The sequence below is a fragment of the Venturia canescens genome, chromosome 6 (assembly GCF_019457755.1).
Source record: "Venturia canescens isolate UGA chromosome 6, ASM1945775v1, whole genome shotgun sequence".
Lineage (NCBI taxonomy): Eukaryota > Metazoa > Arthropoda > Insecta > Hymenoptera > Ichneumonidae > Venturia > Venturia canescens.
Window position 1 is genome coordinate 4096444 of NC_057426.1, and position 27947 is coordinate 4124390.

Here is a 27947-nt window from a genome sequence, read left to right on the forward strand (position 1 = left end):
AGTCAACTTTGCGCACATTTTTTTCAAAACTTTTTCTTCTTTTTCACGTAATTTCGTCACTGTTACGATTCTGATAAAAACATCTCGATTTTCAGGGACGTGGGAATCCAAGTAAGAGATTTTGGCGAAAGCTGGAGAGATGGAAACGCTTTTCTGGCGATAATCGACGTGATCAGGGCGAACTTGGTCAACATAGCAGCCATGAGAGAAGCCTCGAACCGAGCGCGTCTCGAGACAGCCTTCCAAGTCGCTGAAGTCGAGTTAGGGATTGCAAGACTTCTCGATCCTGAAGACGTCGACGTTCCACAACCCGACGAAAAATCGATCATGACCTACGTGGCACAATTCCTGCACAAGTATCCTGAACCGAAATCAACCGGACCCGATTCTTTCGCCGCTGTCCAGCAGGAGTACAATTCCCTTCTCGCTTGGCTCAACGAACGGACGAGACACCTCGAACAACTCGATAGAGCCAACGCTTTTCCAGCCAGTTTTGCAGTGCGTTGCCATCTTCATTCATTTTCTTCTCAAACTAATCGAAAAATAAATTCTGCTTCCGCATTATTAATCATTTCTCTCGCCCGTGGACCCGTAGGAATACACTCTCGCGCGAATGGAGTCCGACGAGAAAGCCGGTGTTTACAAAAAACTGCAAAGTCTCGTCGACACTCCGAGCATGATCAGCATCACTCGAGACTCTTGGACACACATACAGGTTCTCTGGAACAAAATGGAATATCTTGTGAGTTGTTTTTTCTCGAATGAGATGATCGATCAAGTTTTTTCGATTGGATCGAATTTAAATGGATGAGCCGAAGTAATCTTTTTTTTTTTTTTTTGAAGCTATAAAATTGTGTGATCGTTTCAACAGTCTCAACGGTCGATATTCCAATAATGAATGAAACTATTTTGAAAAATGAACGAAAAATACGAGTGTGCGATGAGAAGTAATGATAACAAATATTTGCAGATGTTGAAATGGCTTTGGCTGCTGGATTCATCGCTCCCGGGCGAGCTCGGTGAGGTCGGCAGGTGGCTGGCACTCGCTGAAAATCTATTGAACTCCGACGACGATATACCGTCAGAAATGACGGAGGAAACAGCCGGCATAATATCGAACAAGCTCGAAGATCACAAAAAGTTTTTCCTCGACTTGCCAGAAATGGTGGAGAAATTTCAACGAGCAAAAAGTTCAGCCCTCTCGCGACAAGCACCTCCGGAACAATTGGACAATATGACCGCTAGAATTGAAAGTCTTCCGATTCGTGCAGCAAAAAGACGAATCAAACTCAAGTTTCTCGAGCACAAATGTTGTCTCGTTGCTTTCCTCTTCCTCGTTGAGACGAAACTCAAGAGCTGGAGCGTGAAATATGGCACTGAGGAAAAAGTACATCAGATGCTCGAACAGTACAGAAATTTTGTATCTCGCAACCGAATTTTCCAGGAATTTCAAAAAGCCTATCTCGACATGCAACAAGTCGTTGAAGAATACAAACGCGAAGGAGATGTTGGTAAGTTTTTCAATTTCATTTGATCGTTGCAGTTTTCAATGTTATTTCGTAGCTAACAAGGATCACTGGATTTATAAAAAACAACATAAAATGATTTCAAAGCCTTGCATAGGGAGGATTTTAAATAAGTAAATTAAGAAAAAAAGCAATTTTGGTCGATAAATTCTCGTCGATATTCTCCAGACGATTAAAAGTCGTTGAGAAGACTTTCCATGCCACAAGTCAAGTTCTTTCTTCTTTAAATCAATAAACGCTAAAATTGTGTCGAAAAACTTCCGCACGAAGTCTGCAATTCTCTCGAACAACTTGAATACAAATCAGCATCGATTTGCACACGAATATGGAGCTGATCCATAGGGAGAGTGAGCCGTAGCCATAAAAGAACGTCGTCCAGGACGTGAGCAGTTTAGCAAATACTTTTGGCATTGCGTATATTTTTCTCGATCGATTGATCAATTCCGAGGAGAAATTCGCTTTTTCTGAGGCAGAGCATCTCCAAAATGATTTCAGATCACGAGGAGGCTGCGAAGATCGATCGATTCATGCGGGAGACCGGTGAAAAATGGAAGAACGTATCGATGGACCTTCGTTGCGTGCAGAGCATGCTCGAGGAGGTGGTGGCTTATTGGCGTCGCTGGACGAGTGTATCGGACGAATTCGAATCGTGGCTTCTGCGAGCTGAGCCAGCGCTGGCCTTACCCGAAGAAGAGAGGATGGAATATTTCCAGGACATAAGTGTGTGGAAAGACAAATATCAGCAGTTGTCGGACAGCGTTAGTTTCCTCATAGCAACATCGGACGAGCAGGTTGCCCTGCGCCTCAAAGACCGTTATCAGAATTTGTCAGGAAGGTGGGAGAGATTATTCCAGGAGGCGAAGCAGTACATGCACGCGGGAGATTTGTTGAGGAACCGCAAGGATTACCGGGCCGGGGTTGAGAGCCTGCAAACCTGGTTGAGGAACGCCGAAGCAGCGCTTTCCACGTCGCAGCTGACGTCGACCGAAAGGATCAAGGCGTACGGCGAGCGGCTCCAGGCCCTCCACACCGAGGTCGAGAGCATCGAGGAACTCTTCAAGAATATAAGCAAAAAGTTTCAAACTCTCATTCAAGATTTGTCACGTGACGAAGTTGACAAGATGATGAACACTCTGAAAAAGGAAAAAGAAGCTCTCGTCCGAGTGAGGGCTCTGATACCGATGCAGCTGCATCTGTATCATCAGTTGCTCGTGCAGCAAGAGTCACTGGAAGCTGGACAGAAAGAGATATCGAGCTGGCTCGACGAGGCTGAGCGCCTTTTGGCCGGTGTCAATCTCGCCAGCGGCCGCGACGCCGCCCTCGTTCAATTGGACCGTCACAAAGGATTTTTCTCGAGGACGCTCTACTACAAATCGATGTTGGAGTCGAAGAACAAAGTTTTTGCGAGCATCGTCAAGTCCGTGGACGCGCACGCGAACGTCGAGACGGCCGAAGGTGGGTCCGCGCTGCGCGCACTCAACGAACGTTTCGCGAGGGTCTCGCAAGCCTCGCAGTTGGCCGAGCAACGTCTCCAGGAGGCTGTGCGTTGTTGGGGAAAATTCCGAGATTGCGAGAGACAGATATCCGAATGGCTGACCGCCGCGGAAGGACTGATCAACGACAAGCGGATCGACAATCGTCAATCGGTCGAACATCACAAAAATTTCTTCGGCAAAGTCAACGAACGATGGATTCAGGATTTGATAAACGCTGGACAGGATCTCCGCAACGCGCTTCCCGCCGAGCAACAGGCTCCCCTCGTCGAGACTGTTGAAGCACTGCAGAAACGATGGCGCGACGTTCTCAACTTTGCTCCCCTCCATCTCATGCGACTCGAATTCCGCCTCGACGAAGTCGCCTTCATGCAATACCTCAAGGAAATCGAGGTCGAAATCAATTCGGAGCAACAGGCACTCATAAAAAACGACGATGTCGAAAGCATCATCGAACGCAACAAAGAATTCTTCGTCAATCGAGGCGTCGTTCTCGACGTCGAACGGTGCTTACAAACTCTCAAGAAAATCAGCTCCGCCTACTCACAACTTAAACCGAGCGACAGCAGCCTCAAAGAAGCCGCTCAAAGGGCTGAACAGCTTTGGGAAAACTCAGCACAGAAGGTCGAATCACTGCGCGAACAATTGCGCCAAGTACCCGAGCAATGGGCTGCTTACAGGAAGAAGTGAGTTTCGAAAATCTCCAATTCTCAATCATCCATTCCGACCAATTACTCTCACTTTCTGCTCTCCAACGCGTTCACCTCATTTCATATATTTTCTTTCCAAAGATTCGACGAAATGGGAAGATGGATGGACCACGTCGACAATACTCTCAGAACGATTCTCAAGGAAGTCAATACTCTCGAGGAGTTCGAATCCGAAAAAACAATATTCCAGGTAAGAAAAATTCTTCCTCGAGTCTTTCGTTGATAAATTTAGTTAATCCAACTGTTCTTGTACGTTACGCTTACTAAATGGACAGATGCAGACGCTCACGGTAAATATAAAACGTTTTAGCACGAAAACGAACGTTGGTTCACAGAAAACGATCGAAATTCGGCCAATTTGATATAGAATAAAACGTCGAAAAAACCTTGAGGATGAAGAATATTTCAAAAAATTCCATTTCTTCTGTTGTACTTTTGCAGAAAGTTTGTCACGAGGCAGACAGTAAGAGGGAAGAGATGAAGTGGTTGGTCCAAACGCTGGATAGTTTGACATCGAACCGTTCGGATCGTGAGGCGCTTACGGAGCAGCACAACCTCGAGCAGCTGATAACTCGTTACAAGAATTTGATTCCAACGATCGAGATAACGATGACGAAGACGGACATTTATTCGAAGAGTTACACGTACAGGAAGGAAGTGCGGGAAGTTTGTACGCTTCTGCGTAAAGTTCGAGAGCAGAGCGTCGCTGACGGGGGTCAAGAGAGCCCCGAGCGGTTGAAGGATGCCGTGACCCATCAGGAGACTCGTTTGGGTCAGCTGGAGCAGCAGCGAGCCAACATCGTGAGCATGCTCCAGCGAGGCAAGGATTTGTTGAAGGATCAACACGCCCCGACTTTCGTCTCGTCGGAGGTTCAACAACTCGAGCACAGCTGGAACGACACTTACGGGCAGAGCATCGAGACCCTCAAGAGCCTCAAGGGAACTCAAAAGTTGTGGGAAACCTATAAACAGCAGAGAGAAGACATTCAAAAGCTCGTTGAACAAGCGCACCAAGAATTACGTCGATTCGACACAACGAGCTTCCACGACGCCGCTCAAGTGTCTTCCGATCTTCAAACGAAGCAGGAACTCAGCATGACTCTGAGGAAATCGGCTGACGAAATGATGCGGAAATTGCGCGACACGCATTCCAGTCTCGCCGCTATTATTCCACCCGAAAGAAAATCGATTTTACAGACCGAAATCACTGAGATCGAGGAAAGAGTACAAACCGTCATCGAAACCGTACACCAGCGTGTCATCTACCTACAAGAACACAACACTCGCTGGTCCAAGTTCCAAACGAAACTCACCGAACTACGCACCTGGACGGTTCAGAGCGCACCGCAATCCATCGCCAATATTCAAGACTCCGGCATATCGCCTGAAGACAGAGTCCGCAAAACTGAAACGCTACAAAAACAGATTTATGAGAAAATTACTATTCTCAAGATGCTCGAAGAAGAATCCAAGGATCTTCTCAAAGGTTGGTTATCTGAAAATCTCATTCCATATGCTTTGGGGGTGGGGAAAGAATAAAAATTTATAAAATTTTGTAGTTTTTCATTAAATTTTAGTTATATTTTGCGAGAAAGTTTCATTTTCTCTTCGATTTCGAATCATTTTTGTTTCACTGATAAATTTACTACTCTAGAGAGGAGTTTTATGAAGATTCGAAAAAATGTCTATTTTGCAGAGGACAGTGAGAAAGCGGAAGCTCGTCAGTTGCGCGACGACATAGAGAAGCTGCATACCGCCGTAGGTGCCTTAAACGAGAGTATCGAATCGCAGCGTACGATTGCAACGAAGAATTTGGCAACCTGGAAGGAGTACGAGGTTGGGATTCAGAAGTTGAAGCCCTGGATAGAGCAGGCAGCTTCACGAGCAACGAGTATCGCTTCGAAACCGTCGTCGCTGAGTCAAGCTCGAGAAATGCTGGAGAGCGCGCGAACCTTTGAGAAACAATGCGAGGAGCGTCTTCCACGGGTTCAAGAATTGTCTCAAGTGAGTCAACAGATAGCCGGGAGAACGGCGGCTCCGGACGAGGTCGACGCGGTGTACACTCGATGGAATTCGATCCACGACGTTGCCGTCCAAACTACAACGAAACTGGACAAGCTCGTTTCATCCTGGAATACTTTTGAGACTGACGCGAAAGAGTTTAATCAATGGCTGAACGAAAGCGAGAAGGCGTCGCTGATAGAGCCGAACGTACAAACGCCGGAAGCGAGCAAGCTCGAGCAAGATCTCAATCGTCTGAAAGACTTCAATAAAATCATATCCGATCGTCAGGCCCAATTGATATCACTTACTCAAGTCTCGGATCACATTAGCCACGGACTTTCTCTAGAAGGAGCAACCGCTTTGAAGGCTCGAGTTACCGAGATGAAAACTCGTGTCGGCAAGCTCGCTGACACCATCAGACACCACATAAACTTGGTATCCGATGCCCTGTTGTCGCGTCAAGAGCTCCACATGAAGATAACAGATTTTGAAAATTGGATGGCACGTTTGCGATCGAGCATAGCCGAAATAAGCGAGGTCAACGTGGACAACGTGGACGCGAATCTTCAAGCCGTTCACGGCTACCTCCAAGAGCACACGGAAAAGCAGGCGAGCTTCAACGCCATCTACGAGGAAGTGAAACGTCTCTTGGTCCAGACCTCGCCCCAGGAAGCCGCGAGCCTCGACGAGATTTATCGCAGTCTCGCCGAAAAGTATAAAGCCCTCGAGGACGATTTGCGCCAGAGGAAAAAATGCTTGGAGAAATGGTCGGAGCTGCTCAATTGGCACAACGAAGCAACCGCGCAGTTGTCTCATTGCAAGTATCAACTGGAAGCGAGGAAACCCAACATTGCCGATCTTGAGAGACTCTCCGGGGAGCTGCAGACTGTTCAGTCGAAAATCGCTAGCTGGAAGGAGCAAATCCCGATCGTCGACAGCTCCACGGGCATTCACATGCGTGACAAACTCGGCAAACCCCTCACAGCATCGACTTTGGTCAACGATCTCGAAGCCAAATCCGTCACGCTGAGCACAGAGTTGTCCTCGAAACGAGACAAGCTGGAGAACTTGGGAGCCCGGTGGGACAACTTCAGGAAACTCCAACAAAAACTGACCGAGGAGATTGTCGGTACGCAAACGAACCTCCAAGAGATAACCTACGGAGTTGATACCTGCGATAAACTGGCCCAGGCCGTTGAGAAGATCAGCGATCTCATTGACGATCACAAGCTACGAGAGCCCGACAAGGATCTTCTCCACCACGAAGGGAACAGCCTCGTGAAGGAGGACCAGAAAGCAATGACCAATGTCCAGGTCGTCGTTTCCTCGGTTGACGCCAATTGGGAGAAGGTCAACGAGCTGTTGAACGAGCAGAAGAAAAAGTACGCCGAAATGGAGGCCGATTGGCGAGCCTACGCCGAGGCTCGAGAAAAGCTCGTCAAGTTCATGGAGGACTCGAAGAATTTGTGCCAAGCCAGTAAAGAAGTACCGAATGATGTAACTCAGGCAAGCGCCGCTTTGGAAAAGCACAAGAGAGCTTCGGATGTGCTGAAAAAGGGAAAACTATTTTTGGACAAAATGGACTCGAAGGCCCAGCAAATCATCAAGGAGGCTTCCCTCATGCCTAATTTCAAATCCGAATCCATCGAAACTGATGTCTCGAGAGTGAGAGCCCAGTACCAAGAAACTTACTCGAGCATCCTCGACAAAAGCCAGTCTTACGAGACTCAAGTGATTATTTGGAAACAAATCGAAGAAGCCAAGTACGAACTGACCCGTTGGCTGAGCGACACTAACGAGGCTCTGAGCAACGCTTGCGAAAGGCTGACCGATGCGGAAAATGGTCAAGTCAGATTAGCCAGATACCGCGAAGAGTTGCCACCTCATCGGCTCATCCGCCAAGGTGTCGCTACCAAAAGTGAACAGTTGATAAAAATCAACGGCGACGCCGAAATGCCGACCCTCAAATCCCTCAATAAGTTGTTGGACGATCAGTTCAATCTCGTGAAAGAAACAGCCGATAAACTCGAGTCGATGACTTCGAGTTTGAGCGAAGCCGAGCGAGGCATACGTCAAGATTTGAAGAGGTCGAGCGATGCCGTGTCCAAGATACGCGAGGATATAATAAAGTGCGACGATCTAACGGGCGAAAACACCAAGATCCTTGGACGCATCAACAAGTGCCAAGAGCTCAAAGCAGAGTTGGCTAAAGCGAGTGACAAGCTATTGGAAATCGAGGAAAAGATCAGAACCGCTGGCAACGCTTATCCGGCAATAGCGAGGTCGAGTTTACCGAAGGAACTTCAAGCTCTTCAGCAACGGCGCGAGGGTGTAGCGAACCACGCCGACAAGGTCAGCGCGACTCTCGTGGCCTTTTTGACGAAATTGTATCACGAGAAATTCGGCGCGCTGCAACGCATGGTTGCTACCCACAAGGAAAAAGTTCTTTGGTGCGAACCGGAAGAAAGCAGCGACCGTTACAACCTCGAGGTCAAAATGGCTTCGTTGCTCGACGTTGGCGCTGGAATCGTCGATTGTGAGGCTAGAAAAGCCGACACCGACGGTTCCCTGGCCCTTCTGGAAACTGTTGAGAGCAACGAGACGACGGTCGCGCTCAGGGTCGAACGCGACAAAGTCGCTGCCGATCTGGAGTCTCTCAAACAGAGCCACGCCAAAATAAAAACCGTTCTCGAGCGCAATATCGCTCTTTGGCAACGATATGAACTCGGCTCGGAAAACGTTGTTTCGTGGTTGAAGGACATGGAAAATCGGATCAGAAGCGAAGGCTCGTGTCTCGTTGAATTGCCTGACGTCGAGGCGAAAATCAAGGAAATTGACAATCTCCAGAAAATTGTTGTCGGCTATCAGACCGAAGTTGACGAACTGACCACCCTCGGTGGAGAAATCCTCAAAGTCAGTCCGGAATCCCGGGTCGGACAGTACGTCGGACACCTGAATACCCGGTACCAGGCTATTATCAAATTTTTATCACAACACTCAAGAAAATTACAAGAACTCAAGGACGGCAGGGACGAGTACAAGACTCACGTCAGAGAGTTGGAGGTTTGGATCAACGAGGCTGAGAAAAAGCTCAAGAGCTTCGAAGGCATCAGCGGCCCAAAGCCCATCACGTTCTACCAATCGAGACTCAAAGAGCTCAGAGCTTTTGCCAACGATCGCGAGATGGGACAAACCGTTTTGAACAAAACTGCCGAAGCTGGTGAAGCACTGTTTCCTCGTATCACACCCGAACACAGGGAAGCGATGAGAGGAGAATTGAGGAATTTGAGAAATCGCGTTGATGCAGTCTCCGATTGGGCCAATTTGATTTACAAGAAGATCGAAAGCGACATGATGCATCGGTCTTCTTTCGAGGACAAATATTCTCAGGTATATGCGAAGAACGAAATATTATTTAAAACTCTTTTACTCACCGAGGCTCTCCTCGAAGCGTCTCACAGCCTCGAAATCTGAAAATTGATAAAACAAATATTTTAGAATTATCATTCCCTCGCACACAATCAAATCCATTGCGACATTTTAGTTTTAGTAATAACTAGAAAAATGTTTTATGCGAATGTATTTCATTCGAAAAATTAAAAGTTTCATAAAATTTTGTAGGTGAAACAATGGCTGATTGACGCTCAAGCAAAACTGGGCGACAAGCAAGACCTCCTGCCGAGTCTGCAAGAGAAAAAGCTCGCGCTACACTCGTACAGAGCAATAGCCCAAGACGTCAGTGTCCACCGGAACATTTTGGAGCAGCTTCAGGAAAGACTGGGCACTGTGCCGGATGACGAGGCCAGTGAGATGCTGTCAAGCGTGATCGAGGCTTACGAGAAGCTCTCCGGAGACGTGGAAGATCGTATAGGCATCGCGGAAAAGCACGTTTCGAATCACGAGGCCTACTTGCAGACTTTTGACAAAGCGAAGGATTGGATAAGTACGATAGTTAACGAGGCGAGTGCTCTGATCGATGCTGATCTGTCGGTTGAGCGAGAATCAGCGAAATCACGAATATCCCAATTGGACAATATCCTCCAACAAAAAAGCGAAGGCGACCGTATCCTGGAGGATTGCAATCAACAATTGAACATAATTTTGGAGCAGACGTCGATCGCTGGTCATCCGACGTTGCTCAAAGGTTTCGAGATCCAGAAGAAAATATGGCAAGACTTCTTGGGGCAATGTACAGCGACGCGTGAGAAATTGAATCGGATGTTCGACCAATGGGCGGAATTCGAGAAGGTTGTGGAGGCCCTGGAGGCATGGACGAAGAATATCGAATCGCAGGTGAAGGACCAGAGTCTCAAGAGCACCGAGGATGCGAAGAGAGCTTATTTGACGAAGCTGAAAAAATTGGAAGAGGAAATCGCTGCGAAGGCGCCCGAGTTCAACGCAGCTGTGGAGCGGAGGGAAGCCGGAATCGAAGCCGAATCCGAACTGGCGAGTAGGATATCCCGGCAGGCAACGAAATATCAGGCTCTGAGAAATCAGGCGAAAGAAGCTGTCTCGAGATACGAGCAATTCGTCCGAGAGCACGCAGCGTTCAACGAGAGATACAACGATTTCCTTGCCTGGGTCAACGACGTGCGCGGGGAGCTCAGGAAACACAGCGAGATCGTCGGCGACCTCACGGTCCTTCAGAGCCGCCAGAAAAACATTCGCGATCTCGGAGACACGAGGACGAAAGAAAACGCTCGTTTCGAATCGGTAATCGATCTCGGCGAAAAATTGTACGCCCAAACATCCCCCGACGGACGTGAAATCGTTCGACAGCAATTGAGAAATCTTCGCACTCTCTGGGACGGCTTCAGCGAAGATTTGCAAAACGCGACACAGAAATTGGACCAGTGCCTCATGCAATTCGCCGAATTCTCATTGTCTCAGGAACAACTCACAGCGTGGCTGCGAGATGTCGAACGCGCGATGCACCAGCACACCGAACTCAAATGCACCCTCGAAGAGAAACGCGCCCAACTGCAGAACCACAAAATCATGCATCAAGAGATCATGTCGCATCAGACTCTGGTCGAGTCCGTGTGTGACAAGGCTCAACAACTTGTCGATCAGACCAAAGACACTTCTCTGAACGTCTATCTCCAATCGATCAAACAATTGTTCCACAATATCGTGGCTAAATCCCAAGATTTGCTTGAAAATCTCGAAGACTGTGCAGACAAACACCATCGTTTCAATATCGAATGTAAAAAGTTCCGCGATTGGCTCAACTCCGAGCGTGAAAAGTTGATCGACTGCAATGATATCACCGGCGAAAGAAGCGACATTTCACGGAGGTTGGCCAACCTGGCGACGCTCAAGGCTGCTCAGAATCAAGGCAGAGAACAACTCGCCAGGATTAAAGAATTCGTCGATGCTGTGGCCAAGAGCACTGCCCCCAAAGGCCAGGGTGCTCTGACTAAAGAAGTCAACATTCTCGAAGCGAGTCTGCAGCAACATCTCAGCGAAATTGGTACGTTGAACGGTGCTTCAAAGTTGGAACAGTTTAAAAAAAAATCTTGCAAGAAAATATCAAAGTTTGTTCTACTCTGAACTTTTTTTTTTCCGTTTCTCAGAAACCATCGAATCGAAACAAAACGCAGCTCTACAAAAATGGCAAGACTTCGAGGCTCAGTTGGACGTGCACACTAAATGGTTCCGCACGATGGAAGCTGCTTTCAGAGATCAACAGCTGCAGCCGAACCTCATCGAAAAGGAAGCGAGACTTCGTACCTTCCAAGAAAAACGTGAAACGATTTTGAAAGCTGAGAAAGAGATCGACGAATTCGTTGACAAATCTCACAGTCTCTTGCACTCGAGCGGGGTTGAACGCATCAAACCTTTGGTATCACAAATAAGCAACAGGTGAGCATTCTACACAAATTTATCGAAACTCTCCGGACCCGAAGTTTTTCGTGATCATAACAACGGTTAAAAATTTGAATTCGAATCTGCATTTCGTCGAGCATTTTTCTCGCCTTTTAACGTAAACGTAACAAAATTCGTCTTTGTTTTTTTTTCTCAGGTATCAATCATTGCACGTGTTGAGCAAAGAAGTGCTGAACCGTTGCGAGTCGATCGTCGACGAGCACAGAGCTTACGAGGACAAATTACGAGCGATCGATGCTTGGCTCACCCCTCTGGAGCAACATCTCGTGGCTCTGAAGAAAGAAGAAATCGGGGGTAATCTCGAGGCTAAAACATCGCGTCTCCAGGTTCTCCTGGCGGAACGTGAACAAGCTGAAAATCGTTTGGCGAGTTTGAACGCAGCTGGCGAGAGAATTCTTCCTGCAACTTCGGCTCAGGGACGCGAAACCATTCGACAGGAGCTGAGAAAGACTCGCGAACGATGGGACAACCTCGCTGAGGGTATCCACGAACAACAGAAAAAACAGGACGCTCAATCCTTACAGTGGACCAGCTACCAGGACACTTTACAACAAATTTTGTCCTGGCTCGATAATATGGAACGTGCCACCAAGGACTCCTCCTCCACGGCTTGGTCTTCCCTGCAGGAAATTCGATCGAAGCTGCTCAAGGGAAAGGTTCGCAAAAATTCTCGTTATGGCCGAACTTGTGACTCCGTCGAGTGGCAATCGATAAAAAAGTTGGTTCAATAATCACGCTTCCGTTTGTTTCAGACGATGCACCATGAGATTCTGGCCCACAAGCGCATCGTCGAGGCAATATCCGAAAAGGCGAACGCCCTGGCTCAAGTAGCGCAAGTCCCGAGCGACATTCGCGAGACGGTGTCCTCGGTGTCGAGTCGTTACGAAAAACTCGTTGACGCTTCGCAAAAGAGCATCGCCAATCTCGAAGGACTCGTCGACATATTCCAACAGTTCCAAGATTTGCAAAAGGCTTATCAGGATTATCAGAAACAGCAGTGGGAGAGGTTGGCTAATTACAGCGATTACACCGGAAACAAAGCTACTTTACAGGCGAGATTGGCCAAAGTAATCGAGATTCAGGATAGCCAGTCGGAGGGAGACATCAAACTTAATGTTCTTGCAGAACACGTCGCTCACAGCGCCCAAAGTTTACCTCCCAGATCCCAAGAATTCATGGAAAGGGATTTAGCTAATCTGAGGCACGAATTTTTTCACTTGGTTTTCCAGAATTTTATCAATTTCACAGCATTCAACTGATTCGTGAAAGCGAGCTTTCGAATCCGTTTCTAAACCCAATTTTTTCATTCTCATTATTAAAAATGAATGAAAATGATCGTTGATTTTATTTATTTCGCTCCTCGGAGGAGATAAACGATCGACCCTCGTTGGCCAATTTTGCTTAACAAGGAATTATTATTGTCCTGCAGATTCGACCAAAAGAAGTTTGCAACGGCAGTCAGCGACGTAGTGCGAAGTATCGAGGAGCGAATCCAGCAATGGAGCGAGTACGAGAATTCTCTGGAGCGTTTGCTGGCCTGGCTCTCGGAAGCTGAGGCATCTCTGAAGAATTATGCTCTCAGGAATACTCTCGACGAGAAGAAAGAGCAGCTCGAAAGATATCAGGTAATATTTGTAAACTCAATTGTGTGGAAATACTGGCTTTTTTGGTTCGAAAAGTTGGCGATTCATGGAAGTCAACTTCGTTATTCCGACGCCTATCTTGTCTCCGCTCAAACAATCTGTGCTCATTAAATTGTATGAAAAAATACTTCTTAGGAACTACAAAAATTAATGGAAACACGGACTTCGGATCTAAGCGAATTGATCAGCATCGGCGATCACTTGGATCAAGTAAGACCAAAGAATCAGAAAAATCATACCAGCCGACCTGCTGATTACAGGAAGGCGTTTGTATGGAAGAAAATAGCTGAAAATCGTGCCAATTTATCGCTGCATCTATTGACGAAGGGCTTGGGTTTTCCATCGCATTTTCACCCGTCTATCCATCTATCTCTATCTCATTTTTTCTGTTTTTCTATTAAATTTACTTTACAGCTTCGAGCTTTTGATTCTTTCAGAGGGGGACTGCGAGAAATCCTGATATTTTGCTGCATTTTCTCACGTATCGTCATTCCAATTCACGTCATTTCAATCTCTGTCTTTAATTTCTCTTTTCCAGCTTTGTGGCTCCGATGTTGCAGTGACGCTCGCATGTTATTTTTCTTTCTCTTTTGAAAATACAAAATTATCGTTAATCGCTTTTTTTCGGATGAGCGTCACTTTGAATACTTTTCAACAACGAATTGACCTTTCTAGGCTCTCATCGTGAATCTGCGACACCACGAGGCTGAGTTCGACAAAATAAGCGATGATTCCTCCGAACTAATCGAGATCAGCGGCGAGAGCAGATTTTCTGCCAGCGTTCAACAAGTTACCTCCCGATTCCAATCGATTCAAGCAACCGCGAAGGAGCTCGTGAAAAAGTGCGAACAAGCCGTTACCGACCACGCGAGTTACCTCGAGCGTTACAAGCAATGCACCGAGTGGCTGTCAGCCTCGCAATCGCAGTACCAATCGACGCGAGGGAACGCGACAGCGACGAGACAACAATTGGCAATGAACGTGGAGACTTTGAGGGAATTAATGTCGCGTCAGGCTTCAGCGATTTTGTTGATGAACAACACGGTCGAGGCTGGTGAACGCTTGTACCCGAGCACGGGTGCGGAAGGACGTGAAATAATTCGACAGCAATTATTGGATCTTCAGCAAGCTTTGGAGAGTCTGTACGACGGTGTGACGGCGACTGAGCGTGAAATACAAGTGAAAATATCCCGTTGGTCAGGATTCGACGAGTCGAGCGAAGCTTTCAGCGAGTGGCTTGACCTGATGGAGGATCAAATGAAAACTGAGATCGAGTTGAAAACTACACTCGACGAGAAAAGAGCTCAGCTCCACATTTATCGCACCTCGTTGCACGACGTCCAAGCGCATCAACAAGACTTGTTCGACTTGTCTGACAAGGCTGACAACCTGCCGGATCGTACGGAAAAAATAGACAAAATTCTTAATGCTCTGACGAAAAGACACGCTGCGATACTCAAACGATTGCACGGCTTCGTCGAGCGTTACGAGGGCATCGTAAGCGACCACCAGCAATACAGCAAGGCTGTTCTCGACACCCACGAGTGGCTTGATGCCACCCACAACGCCGTCAACATGTGGGGCGATGCCGAACTCGAAAGAGTCTCCTTGCACACGAATCTCGATCGCCTGAAAAACTTACAACTCAGCTTACCCGAGGAAGAGCCCCGAGTCCAACAGATCCGAGCACTCGGCGAAAAGGTCATTCCCGGCACACTCGAATCCGGACAAATCAACATTAGATCTCAAATCGATTCGTCCCAACAAGAGTGGGAAGGCTTAGCCTCCGCTATCAAAACGACCATCGATACACTCGAAAATAAATTGGCGCAATGGAACGAATTCGAAGCCATGAAGGAACGATGCCTCATCTGGATACGCGACACCGACACGAAGCTCCATGCTGTCGATCTCAAAGCCACTTTTGCTGAGAAGAAGGAACAACTCGAAAGGCTCAGACTTCTTCAGGGCGAGGTGAGTCATTAGCAGAGGATTTGCAAAATAATTTGACTCGTTTCTATAGAACAAATTTAATGCTTTATTTCTCATTTATTCATCAGGTACGAGCGAAAGAATTGGAAATCGATGCCGTCAGCGAACGAGCCCAACAACTGCAAAAGAACGTGTCATCGAGAGCATCCAATGTGCCTGAGCTTGGAATAAAATATCAGCAGATATCGAGCAAAGTGAAAGAACTGAACAATCGCTGGCAACAATATGTTACCAATCATCAGGACTTTGACAATCAATTGTCCGAGTGTACGAGATGGCTCGAGGGAATTCGGGACAAGCTCGATTATTGCTCCGATCTGAGCTCAAGTACGCAGAGGGATTTGGAAAGCAAAATGGAGATTGTTCAGGATCTTCTTTTGTACAAAGAGGATGGATTTGCTAAGGTGCGATTGCTCAGTTCGTTTAAATGCCTGGTCAGCGCAAATTATTTGACGATTTGGGATCTCTAAGCATAAAATATTTTTTCAGGTTCAAGGAATCGTCGAGTTGGCGCAAACGGTTCTTGCGAACACAGCACCCGCTGGCCACCGCTCGATAAACGAGGCCTTGGCAAATCTCCAGGAGCAATGGAGTGCGCTGGCTTCGAAGATGCTCGAAACGAAAACGAACCTGGACGACTCGATAAACAAGTGGGCCGGCCTCCTCGAGCAAATCCAATCGATCAACAAAACGGTCGAATACATGCAGGCTTCGATCAATGAGATATCGCAGTTCCAGACAACGATGACAGAGAAAAGGTCACAGCTGGAGCGCATCAAGGCACTCGAAGAAAAAGTACGATGCGAGAATATCGAAGTTGACAGTTTGAAGACAAAAGTGGCAGAGATGATTGCGAGCAGTCAACAGGGTGTCGCAGCCTCCGAGGCACAAGGCATACTCAACAAATTTGATGTACTTTTTGAGAAAATCAAATCGTTGCTCTCTGAGAAGGAAGATCAGTACAAAGATCACCGTTTGTACAAAGAGGCGCAGGACGACCTCGTTGCCTGGCTGAGTAGAGCTCGAGAAAAAATGCCAACGATGAAGCAGCGCTCGCTGAGCGACAAATTGGCCATTGAAAACGCTGTTGCCCCACTCGAAAGTCTGCTAAACAAAAAAGCCCAAGGCGAATTGTTGGTTGAGCATTTACAGCACACCGGACAAGTCGTCTGCGCGAGCACGAGTCCCCAAGGTCAAGGGGTTATAAGAAACGACATAAGGGCTTTGACGGAGAGCTTTGAGAGCCTCTTCCGAGACATACAACAGCAAAAGGATCAATTGGAATCGACGGTGAGCCAATGGAGAGATTACAAGGACGAGTATGAGCGGCTGAGCGATTGGCTCCAACAGTTTGACATTCTCATCAAAGCTCAAAAGAATTCGCTCCTCCCGAACGTCCAGGAAAAGGAGAAGCAGGTCAAAGAGGTCAAGGACATACTGGAAAATTTGACGAAGGGACAGGAACAGATTGACAAATTCAATAAAACAGCTGGTGCCTTGCTCTCCTCACAATTGGATACTTACATAAACAACCAACTTCGACATCTCAACTCACGCTATCAGGTGCAAGTGAATCTTGCCAGGGACGTTTTGAACAAAGTGGAAACGAATCTGGCACAGCATCAAGAGTACGAAGCTAATTTGAGCAAAGCACGCGAATGGATCGAGAATGCGAAACAAATAATACGGCAAGGAAGCGAGGCCGCGTCCTCGAGCAGCCGCGAGGAGCTTCAAAATCGGCTGGACAAAATTCAGGAGTTACTGAGAAAAAGAGAGGAAGGACAAAATTTGGTGCATCTGACGGTCAATTGCGGAGAAAAAGTCGTCCGCAATACGAGATCCGATGGTCGCGAAGAGATCAATGCACAGCTCAAAGAGATTCAGAACGACTGGGAACGCTTGGTGAAAAAAATATCAACGACGAAAGTTCACCTCGAAACGAGTCTATTGCAATGGGCCGATTACAGCTCTTCGTATTCCCAATTGCAACAATGGATCAACGATCGCGAAGCGAAACTCCAACAGGTCTGCGAGCACAAAGTTTCCAAAGCACGGAAAGGGCTTGCTGGCCTGAACTCTTTGGCCATAGGCGAGAGGAAAGCCAATCTTCGCCAGACGAATAGCATCGTTCAAGACATCGTTGCCTTTGAACCTATGATACAATCGGTCGCCACCAAAGCTGAAGACCTTCGACAAGCTACACCAGCCACCGAAATCTCCATCAAATACGAGACACTCAGCAAACAAGCGCAGGAGCTCTACGCCAAACAGAAAGAGACTGTTGAACAGCACCAAGCCTTCATCGACAGCGGTAACGAATTCGTCCAATGGATCCGCGTCGCCAAAGAACGTCTCGGAAAGTGCTCCGAACCAACCGGCGACAAAGAATCACTCGCCAGTAAAATCAGCCAACTCAAAGTCCTGGAGAGCGAACTTCCTGATGGACAGAAAAAACTCGAGAGAGCTCTCGAACGTGGCAATGCCGCGTGTCAAATTGCCGATTCCGAGGACAAAGAAATTATTGAGGAAGAAGTTGCCCTTTTGCAGGAAGAGTACGACAATTATGTGTAAGTATTTCGTTACAATGAAAATATTTTTGGAGGATTTCACATGCTTTTGTTGATTGCAGAGACTCGCTGAACAGTACGAAGAGCTTGCTAGAAGTCGGAATCGTCAAATGGACGGAATACGAGGACCAGTTTTCCGAGGCCGCTGATTGGCTCACGCAAACCGAGCAGTTGGTGCAGCCCTTCAACAAACTGCAGGACAGTCTCGAAGAGAAGAAAAATGTTCTGGAAAGGTTCCAGGTTCATTTGCAGACTCTCTTCGACTGGCAGAAGGAACTCGATCGTCTGAATATGAAAGCTCAGATGCTTCTAGAGACGTGTGCAGATACGAGGATTTCCAATGCTATAACGCAACTCACTACGAAGTACAACGCTCTGCTGTCACTCGCCAAGGAAATCATGAGACGTCTTGAGTTGCACTATCAGGTCGGTTTTCAGCAACGAATCCATTCGAAAAGATTTTCTTCGCGTTGCATTGAAGCCAGTTTATTGACGTAAAATTAAAAATTCGTCTTATCAGACGTTTCTCCCGAATCTAGAATCCCCTGAATCGTCATTTGATGTTTTTCGTATTAACAGGAACACCAGCAGCACAATACCCTTTACCAAGAGTGTCAAGACTGGATCGAGCGTACTCGAGACAAGCTCGGCGAGTGTAAAGAGATTCCGTCAACATTGCCGGAAGTCAACAACAAGCTGCACACTTGCAAGGCCATTAGGCAAACTCTCGAACAGGGACAGAACAAACTCCGCTATGCCCTTGAGCTCAAAGAAAAGGTCATAATGAACACCGAGCAAAACGGCGCAGCCAAGATACAAGAAGACACGGAGAACCTGAAGAGTGAATTCGACAAGCTGTTGGCCGACGTTGAGGACGCCAGACAAAGACTCGCTGCGAGAGCTACCGCCCTTGAGGAACTGAACAAACTTCATCGACTGATCACCGATTGGATCGAGGAAGTTGAGGGTAAAGTCAGACCCGAAGAAGTTTATCGTAATGATTTGAGCGAAAAACGTGCACTGCTGGAAAAATATCGCACCGCGCAGAGAAATATTCAAGGCCATGCCGATACCATTGATCGCTTGAAGTCTCGTCTTCGGGAAGACCAGAGCATTCCCAAAGGTCCGTATGAGACTACCATTGGGAAGTACGAAGAACTCAAACGATTGGTAACGGAAAAAATCAATGTGAGTTTGCCCATTTTTTGTTGTTAGCTTTTTAAGGGGTTTACTGTGTTTGACACCGCTGCGGCTATTTTTGCCTGGAATAACTGACGTTCGCTTGATTTTCACTTCAATTGATACAGAATCTCGAGGACCAAGTTGGAGAACACGAAAAATATCAACAAGCTTACAACGAAGCTGCCGATTGGGTGAGACGAACGAAGGTTGAAATTCAACAATACAGCATGACTCACGGCGAGCGCGAAAAGGTTGCCGAGCATGAAAAGAAGATCAACGAGATCGCGTCGACGATGCCAAAGGGGGAGATCCTTATATCGAAGGTTTCGGATCTGAGCGGGACGGTGATCTCATCTTCAGGCCCCGAGGGACAAGAAGCCATACGGCAGGACGTCAGACAGTTGCAACTGGATTGGAAATCTCTGCAGACTAGTTGTCAGGAGTCTCAGCGGACTCTGGGTAATTGTATAAACATGTGGTCCCAATTTTCGACGGCTTTGGACGCGATGAAGAAATGGCTGGATCATTTCCAAAATCGTGTCAACGCCGAACAATCTAAGGAAAACAAAACGCCGGAAGATTTGGAACGTTGCAAGCATCTGGTTGACGAAGCAATGCGACAAAAACCTGTGCTCGAAGAATTGAATGACAAATGTGAGGCTCTGCTGGAAATGAGCGCCTGCAGTTGGGCCAGAGACAAAACTGTTCAGTTGCAATCAACCTACACTGCTCTGTTGACCGAGGCACAGGGCCTGGTCTCCAAGGTCGAGAAGAATCTTTCCGATCACACCGAATTCCTCAAGGCGAAGAAAGAAATGGTCGATTGGCTGCAAACTGCTCACGGCTCTGTTCAAGATTGTGTGGGTCAAGGTGACATTGCCTGGGCCAAGGACAAACTGGAGACGACCAAGGTAAGTTTGGTCTTTTTCACTCTAACGGATTGTCCAAGTCTTCGGAGCGTTTATTTGACGCTTGTTGGTGGGATTTGTTGCAGATGGTAGCAACTCGGGTCACCGAAGGTCAGCATCTTTTATCGACCTTGCAAAACGCATTCGGCAAAGCCATAAACACAGCTTTACCCGAGCAACAGGAGCAATTGCGCCAAGACATGGCGGAATTGCGTTCCAGTTGGGAGAAACTGAGCATCGATCTGAAGACGGTCCAGGCCCAGGTGAAGTCGATCTTGACCAGATGGGAGGACCACGCGGAAGCTTACGAAAGATTCAAGCAATGGCTCGACGAGACGGAGAGCGGAATGCAGAACGTGCCTAACACGAAGGGCGAGATAGGCGAGATGAAAACGCTGCTGGAACGTTGCAAACACATTCAGGAAGAGGTAACGAACAAAAAGTCAGATTTGGATCAGATCCTTGAGGAGTCAACAGAATTAGCGAGTTGGGCTAAGAACAATGCGAGCATAGAAGAGGCGAGGGTTCTCGAAGCAAGGTGGAAAGCTCTGGGTAAACTTGTTGGAGAACAAAAAGAATTGGTGGAGAACGAGATGCAAGAATACAACGATTATCACACTGCTCTCCAAGACACCGAAAAGTGGTTGTTGCAAATATCCTTCCAGCTGATGGCCCACAATTCTCTTTACATTACGAACAAGGAACAAACTGTACAGCAGATAAAACAGCACGAGTCGTTGCTCGAAGACATTCGCAAATATCAGCGTCATCTCGACGACCTCAAGGCTAAGGGACAGGCGCAGATAGATCGTTACAAATCCGTTAATCCTGCAATTCAATCAACGATACAAACCCAATTGCAAAACGTCCAGGACAGTTACAACTCGTTGTTAGGTACGGCGGTCCAAATTAAAAATCGTTTGGACGAGTCTCTCGCTAAGTTCGAGGAATACGAAAACACTTTGGAGAGCATCATGAAAAATTTGGACTCTTACGAGCCTGAAATCGCTCGTGAACTGGAAGCTCCGCTCGACACTTTGGAGTCAGCGGAACACAGTCTCGAGGGAGCTCGTACTTTGCACAATAAATTGCAGGCTGAGAAAGCTCGGCTTGCTCAAGCTGTGGAAGCCTGCGAAGCCGCTGCTGCTTGTGTCTCCAGACCAGGAAGTCCTTTGGATGCTCCACCCGTTCAAATCCCTGCGAGAGAAGTGGAAGTTCGCACTCGACTCGAAGACCTCATCGACCAGGTCAGTCCTTTTTACCGCCTTAAAATCCATTTCAAATGAACGTAGCCTGCTGTTTGAGCTGTTGCTTGTTTCGCATGTTTTGTTTAGTATTATTTTTTCATTACCCTTAATTGTTTGCTTCGTCCTACGCAGACTGATAAGGACTCGGACTGCAGACTCGAAGCGCTTCTCGATAGTCTCGAGCGCAATGGTGTTTTAGACAAATTAAACCAGATGTGTCAAAAGGTGTGCATTTTTTTGTGCTTTCTTTTTTTATTTTGTAGTGAATTTGTTCAGAGCTGAGTAGTATGTGAAAGAGCTGAGTGCTCTTCAAGTACCAACGGAGAGTGACTCAACTTCCCTTGAAGCCAGCATTCACGAGCCGCTTTTCGTTTTCAGTAACTGTAGACTCGATTTTTGAAATGCTTCATTTACCAGTTGTTCCAGCTTCAGTAGTAAAAACTATGAGCTCAAGTAGTATGAAGTTTAAGCATGTTAGCAGAGTCCAAATTGACGATTGAAATTTTTTGAAGAAGAACTGAAACTCGAGCATGAAAATTGAAAATATTTTGTGAATGGAACGAAGTGTACCAAAGACGAAAGTATTTGTATTTTAACATGTCCAACCGTTGATTTTGCGCATACCCTTCATCCGGATTTTACCTTGTTTGAGTTTCGTACCATTTTGGTCTACTTGCCAGCTCGGAACGAATGGAAAATATTGAAAATGGCGAACGATCTGAGGCGTTACCGCGCTCACATGGATATTGTTTTTTTCTTTTTAAACGGCGCAGATGCAAACGCACTTGGCAAATGTGACGAAATCAGTTGGCGAATTGGAGGAACAAGCGCGACAAAAGAATGCTTTGCGAAGCTGGGTGAACCAACAGCGAGCATTGTGCTCCGAATGGAAATCTCGACCGGCGAAGTTACGCTCCGAAGCGGCGCAAGCGGAACTTCAAGCTATGAACGAACTGCTCGGCAGCGTGGGTGAGCGAAGAACTCGCGCCATGACGGAACTCGCGATCCTCCGTGACGGACAGGACGACGACCTCGAGGATGGCCTCAACAAACTCGAGATCGAATTGGTCGAAGCGATTGGCGAAAAACAATCGACCCAAGATCTCATACAAAAGTATCGATCGCAGGTCCAGGATATACAGGCCTGGTTCGATTCGCTGTCGAAAAAAGTCGATGTCATCGAACGTGGCAGCGGACTGACGATTGGCCAGAAGATCGCAGCCGTTAAGGAGATTACCACTGAATTTGAATCCCAAGGACCCGGACGGCTCGACGAAGTTAAAAAACTCGGGGATCAAGTTATGGATTCCGTTAGCAATCTCGACTCCCAGCAGATCGAGGAACAGATCAAATCGGTTGAACGCCGCTACGCCGATATTGGCAAAAAGTTACAGAGGAAAGCACAAGTTCTGGACATGACTGCTCAGGGCATCGAAGCCACGAGGAAAGAGATCGAGGATAACCGCGAATGGATCGGCGAGAAAAAACAACAGGCTCGGGCTTCTGGGTTCTTGGGCTTCGAGAGCAAACAGGCAGAAGAAAAAGTTTCCGCACTCAAGGTAAGCTGAATCAGGTTCCACCCACTCTTTCTGTCACAACAATATTTTTTGTGTCTTATCCTATAAAATAGTGTTCGGTAGTTTGACAGTTTTCTTGCTTTTTAAATGATCTTACGGCGGAACCGTTTGAGTAACAAATCTGTATGGAGAAGGAAGGATCTTTCGACATTACTGAATACGATGAAAGTTTGAAAGCGCCAAATGCCAGCATTTTTTAACTTGAACCATGCGCGGTTAAAAAAAAACTCGCATTCTCACACGTTTCGTTGAATCATTCCACAGGCAATGTTGAAAGAAGCCGAAGGAAAGAGCGTCGTAATCGACAGTCTGGAGAAGCGAGTTGGAAATATGCAGAACGAGTTGGAATCGAGCGAGCAGCAGCAATTGGAGTCGGATACGAAGGCGTTGCGGGGCGAGCAGGCGGAATTGTGTTCGATCCTGCGAGAGGAAATATCAGCGGCAACGGCAGCAGCGGATGCTCGGCGCAAGCTCGAGGCTGACCTGGAGAACGCGAGGTTGTGGATTAAATCGAAGCACAACGACTTGAAGAAATTGAGCGGTTATTTGCCATTGAGAGCGGCCCGAGTGGAGCAAGATATGAAGCAGCACGCAGGCTTGGAGGCGGACGTGAAAAAGTTCAACGAGAAGAGCCTCAACGACGTGCTCAAGCAGGCGAACAATATGTTGAAGGAATGCAACGAGGAGGACCGCGCGAGACTCCAGTCGCTCCTCGACGCCATCAACCAGGACTACGAAGGACTGCAACGCGAAGCTGCGGAGAAACAAGCTTCCCTCGCGGATCTGTTGCAGGGTCGTAAAGCGTTCGAAAACGAGATCGACAAGTGCCAGAGATGGATAAAGGAGGCCGAGACAGCAACGTCCTCGGAGATTCGCACGTCCAGCGTCGATTTACTTCGCGAGCAGTTAGCCAAGTACGATCGCCTCAAACAGGAGGCCAAATCGTACGGTGACGACGTCGAAAAGATCATGCAACAGGGCAAGTCGATATTGCCGACCGTCAGTGACGCGGACAAGCTCGAACTGAACGATCAACTGAAGAACATGAAAGACTCGCACAGCCGGGTCGCCGACATCATCAACGAGCGAGCATCTTCTCTGGAAAAGAGTATCGCCGAGGCTGAAGAAGCTGCGGCCAGAGTTGCCGAAGCCGTACAATTCATGACCGACATCCAACGAGAACTGCAGGATTTGAACAAACCTATCGGCTCGAGGGTGGAAGACGTCGAGGGAATGCTCGACGCCTACGAAAGAATCTTGCGCGACCTCAAGGACAACAAAGCCAAACTGTCCGATCTGCAGTCCGCAAATGTCGGCGACCTTCACGGGATCGTCGCCCAACAGGACGATCTGATCCGAGCTCTGGAAGCTCAGATCGCTCGATTGCGAGCGCTTCTGCTCCTGCGCCAACAATTCCTCGCTCTCATCACCGAAATCATGACTTTTATCACAAAATACACGGGCATTGTCCACGATATCGAGAAACACGACGGCACTACCGAGGAAAAGATTAAACGTTACGACGACGTCATACTCAAGATCCAGGAGTGCGAAGCCAGTTTGGCCAGTGCCACTGACAAAGGACAACAAATAGCTGCGGACGGTTCAGCCGCTGATAGGAATAACGTCACCGAACAGCTCCAATCCCTCAAACAACAATTGCAAACGCTCAGGCGAGCTGTCGAGGCACAACGCGAACAACACGAACTCGCAGCTGCCGAACATCGCAGATTGGCTGAAGAATTGGCTGACATACTCGACTGGCTCGAAAACAAGGAAAAGGAAATCAAATCCCGACCACTCCTCGAACGCGCCGCCGAAAGCGTCGAGGCTGAAATCGAAAAACACAAAATTCTTTGCTCCAGCGTGAACGAATACTTGGACAAGATTCGTGAGATGAAGGAATCCGTTCGCCACGAGGAAGGGATGCCCGGTTCGCTCAAAGAGATGCTCAGCGAAGCTGTTTCTCTTCTTTCATCTCTCCCCAGAGAAATGGACGATCGTGGCACATATCTCGAAAATAATTTGCAAATGCGTCTCGATTACAACATTCTGTCGGACAAGCTGCACAGCTGGGTCAGAGAAGCTGACATCAGGCTGGCCAGCGACAAGGATGGCCTCGATTTCGAGAATATTCTCAGTGACCTGGAGGAACATAAGGTAAACAAAACTCTCCGAAACTCAAAATATAACGTTTCGAGTATTTCTCTGTGCAAAAACATAGTTTTATCTCAACTACTCTCATTGACGGTTCGAAGATCACAACAAATCTCTTGCGATGAAATATGAGAAACAAAAATAAAACAATTCAGCTGGAAATCAGTAGAACGAAGTTTAGTGGCGATTACCAACGTTGAGAGCTCGGTCGATGTTGGAACGTAAAAAAAACCAAAAATCATGAAAACCGAGATGTGCATTGATTAACTAGAATTTAACCAAAATCAACCGTTAAACGTTTTCTTTTTCAATCGAAGTATATTTCAGTAACCGCGTAAACTGTATTTGTTAAGGTAGAAAATATGAATAATAGACCAACAACGATAGTCAAGAAAAATATGAAGCTTAAGAATCTTGAAGGAGAAACAACGAAGCGTGTGAGGTTCTTACAATTTGATTTTCTTCTCCGCAGATATATTTCAGTTCCGAAGCATCGATTCGCGAGCTCGTGTCGCAGCAGATTCAACAGGCAGCCGATAAGATATGGCCGTCGCTCAATAGTTCGGAGCAAGAAGAACTGAGTGGCGAGCAACAACAGCACACACAGTTACTGAAAAACACACTTAACACGGCCAAGTCTCAACGTGCGCGACTCGAACAAGGCGCCGAAACTTGGCGCGATTATACTCAGACCCTCGAGCGAGTTAGGGCTGTTATAGCGAGAACGAGATTCACCGACGAACCCGTCTCAACTCTAGCCGGATTGCAATTCAACATTCAAAAAATTACTCACGCCCTCAACGACATTCAGGTATGAGGAAACAACTCGTACCGTTGCTTGCAAATTTATTTGACTGGCAGCCAGTCAACATTCATTCCGATACGTAGCTGTGCAGTTACGATCTCAAAACATTTCGAATTTCGATTTTTAAACAGAGATTCGCTCATTTTTTCAACACATGCGCACACTTTCAGGATTTGTTTTCCTTTCAAGAAATCTTTACCCAAAATTCTCAACTTCGTGTGTACCGTTGGGGAAAAAAAAATAGAAAAATGAACGTTTTGAAAAAAATCTATAGAAAAATCCAAATAGTTGGCTCGGTATTTCGATAAACTTTTTCCAACCAATTTTGTTTTATTAATTTGACGTATTCACAAGATTTTGAAGCTACAATTTTTCACGTTATTTATCAATATAACAAAAAATAAATCAACGGGTATTAAATTTTTGTTTGGTTCTCGTTTATTTTGATTTTTCAACTCGAGGATTTGAGTGAAAATATTGAATTTGGTTCTCTATGTGCGTCAACAAGTTTAATCTCGGTGAATAGTCTGAGCGGAAGGATCGATTTGTACATTTCTAACACATCGAAGAAGTGAATTCAAACAAATTTAAATAGCAAATCGGACTGATTATCTTTTCAGAATCAACAATTCGAGCTCGATTTGCTAAACGAGCGTGGTCAAGAAGTACTGCAATTGGCCGATACGTCGAATAAAAAATCGATCGAGACGCAGTTATCGGTAACGAGTGCCGAATGGCAAGAGCTAGTTTCCGGTCTCGAGGGACGTCGGGACGCTCTCGAGTTACTTTCGCGACACTGGGAGGAATTCGAGACGAGATGGAGCCAGGCGGAAACGCGGGTTAACGTTAACGAGGAGCGTGGCAAGCTCGTCGACAGCGTAGTGAGATCGAAGCAACAACTGTGCGACACTATTAAGGGGCTGGACGTGAGTTTCTTCTGCATTTTGTGTTTATACTGTCCCATTGAACCGTCATGGAAGGAGGAGGGATATTTTTCAATCGATTTCATTCGTGATTCGTATCGAGGGGGAAAAAATGACAAAAGCGGGGGGTCAAAATGAAGGGTTAGCTAAATAAAAAACAAAGTTGCACGGCCAGGCACGAAAGCAAGGTGTTCGTGTTGCTATAGCGTGTGGAGCCTCGCGTACGAAATATATTCAGATTCAGGGGTGGGGGGCGTTAAGGGCTTAGCATGTAAAACATTAATTCCACGTGTCTGTATATCCCTACCTCGAATTTGCTCGGTTTGCTTCGAACTTTGATCTAAATTGCATCGTTTCGTTTCGTTACAGGAATTGATGAGTGAGGCAGAAAAGCTCCAGCCTGCAACTGACGAGGTGAGATCACTCGCCGGTCCTGTACTCACCTACCTCGGCGCCTTCGCCGAAACACCTGCACGCCAACTCGAGGAACGAATCGATAAACTTGAGAAGTCAGCGGAAGCGTGAGTCCTCTGATGCAATTTTTTTCATCACGCTTACTTTTTTTTGGCTGTGCTCGATGCGTTCATCAACGCGAATTCGCCCGAGTTACAATGCAGGACTCGATCGTAGCAAACACTTTTTCGCGACACGTTTGCCAACTTGTCGGGGCACCCTCACCGAACGTTTATTAGTCTCTTCAACGAAGTATGAAAAAGTTGAGAAATATTCGCGTTCCTTTTACATCCGAATCCTTCTGCTGCTTCGACTGAATCAAAATAGTGTAATTAGTGTTTTTACTCAAGATACGATTTTCAGAGTAGGGATTTTCAGGGCTAGGGAAATTTCATTTCAATTTTCAATCAAATCTTCAATGAATGAGGAAACAATTACTCCCCCCCCCCATGAGTTTGTGATATTCGATCAATAAAATTCACACTTTAGTCTTTACGTGGAGAATATCGCGATTTTAAAAGTCGATTCAATCTAGTTCACGACGCGAACTCGGAGCAGTCCTTAAAATGAGTAAATACGAGGCTCGAAGAGCAGCCACGCATGTCGCATGTGAGTGGATTGTGTGGGCTTGTGCTTTTATCCTGTTCGTCAGAAACGACGAAAATAAGTATACGAATTGTCTATTGTAAAATTTCAGGAAATTTGAACGTTAAATTTGCGAAACTTCATTTGACATTATTAAATTGTGGAATTACTTTTTTATGTGACACTATGAAATGCATTAACAGGACTTGATCGACGAGAAACTTTTGTTTCGAAAATTCAATCTCCCATTACGACAAGTATTCGAAAACGAATTTCCAAAGAAATC

The 27947-nt window shown here is 46.8% G+C and overlaps 1 protein-coding gene and 1 long non-coding RNA gene across 10 annotated transcripts in view; one reads left to right on the plus strand and one right to left on the minus strand.

The window, feature by feature from the left end:
- The window catches only part of Msp300 (Muscle-specific protein 300 kDa), a 111198-nt gene that overhangs the window by 26286 nt on the left and 56965 nt on the right, over positions 1 to 27947 (plus strand). For 4 of the 9 annotated variants that reach the window (XM_043422004.1, XM_043422000.1, XM_043422002.1 and 1 more), the window contains 27 exons: positions 96 to 498; positions 596 to 742; positions 971 to 1511; positions 2022 to 3705; positions 3811 to 3919; positions 4005 to 4019; positions 4171 to 5215; positions 5426 to 9123; positions 9355 to 11206; positions 11310 to 11598; positions 11759 to 12278; positions 12375 to 12823; positions 13052 to 13247; positions 13401 to 13475; positions 13941 to 15239; positions 15326 to 15661; positions 15747 to 17824; positions 17887 to 18250; positions 18404 to 19012; positions 19132 to 19917; positions 20001 to 21161; positions 21294 to 21386; positions 21935 to 22720; positions 23003 to 24898; positions 25368 to 25706; positions 26321 to 26626; positions 26993 to 27144. In XM_043422004.1, the coding sequence (XP_043277939.1) occupies positions 96 to 498; positions 596 to 742; positions 971 to 1511; positions 2022 to 3705; positions 3811 to 3919; positions 4005 to 4019; positions 4171 to 5215; positions 5426 to 9123; positions 9355 to 11206; positions 11310 to 11598; positions 11759 to 12278; positions 12375 to 12823; positions 13052 to 13247; positions 13401 to 13475; positions 13941 to 15239; positions 15326 to 15661; positions 15747 to 17824; positions 17887 to 18250; positions 18404 to 19012; positions 19132 to 19917; positions 20001 to 21161; positions 21294 to 21386; positions 21935 to 22720; positions 23003 to 24898; positions 25368 to 25706; positions 26321 to 26626; positions 26993 to 27144 (21228 nt within the window). The remainder of the gene's footprint in view (positions 1 to 95; positions 499 to 595; positions 743 to 970; positions 1512 to 2021; positions 3706 to 3810; positions 3920 to 4004; positions 4020 to 4170; positions 5216 to 5425; positions 9124 to 9354; positions 11207 to 11309; positions 11599 to 11758; positions 12279 to 12374; positions 12824 to 13051; positions 13248 to 13400; positions 13476 to 13940; positions 15240 to 15325; positions 15662 to 15746; positions 17825 to 17886; positions 18251 to 18403; positions 19013 to 19131; positions 19918 to 20000; positions 21162 to 21293; positions 21387 to 21934; positions 22721 to 23002; positions 24899 to 25367; positions 25707 to 26320; positions 26627 to 26992; positions 27145 to 27947) is intronic. The other 5 variants (XM_043422006.1, XM_043422003.1, XM_043422001.1 and 2 more) reach the window with 5 other exon arrangements.
- Positions 425 to 27037, minus strand: LOC122412480 (uncharacterized). Its single transcript, XR_006261352.1, has 3 exons — positions 26931 to 27037; positions 9168 to 9203; positions 425 to 720 (listed from the first exon to the last, which is right to left on the minus strand). It is a non-coding gene; the product is annotated as an uncharacterized lncRNA (long non-coding RNA).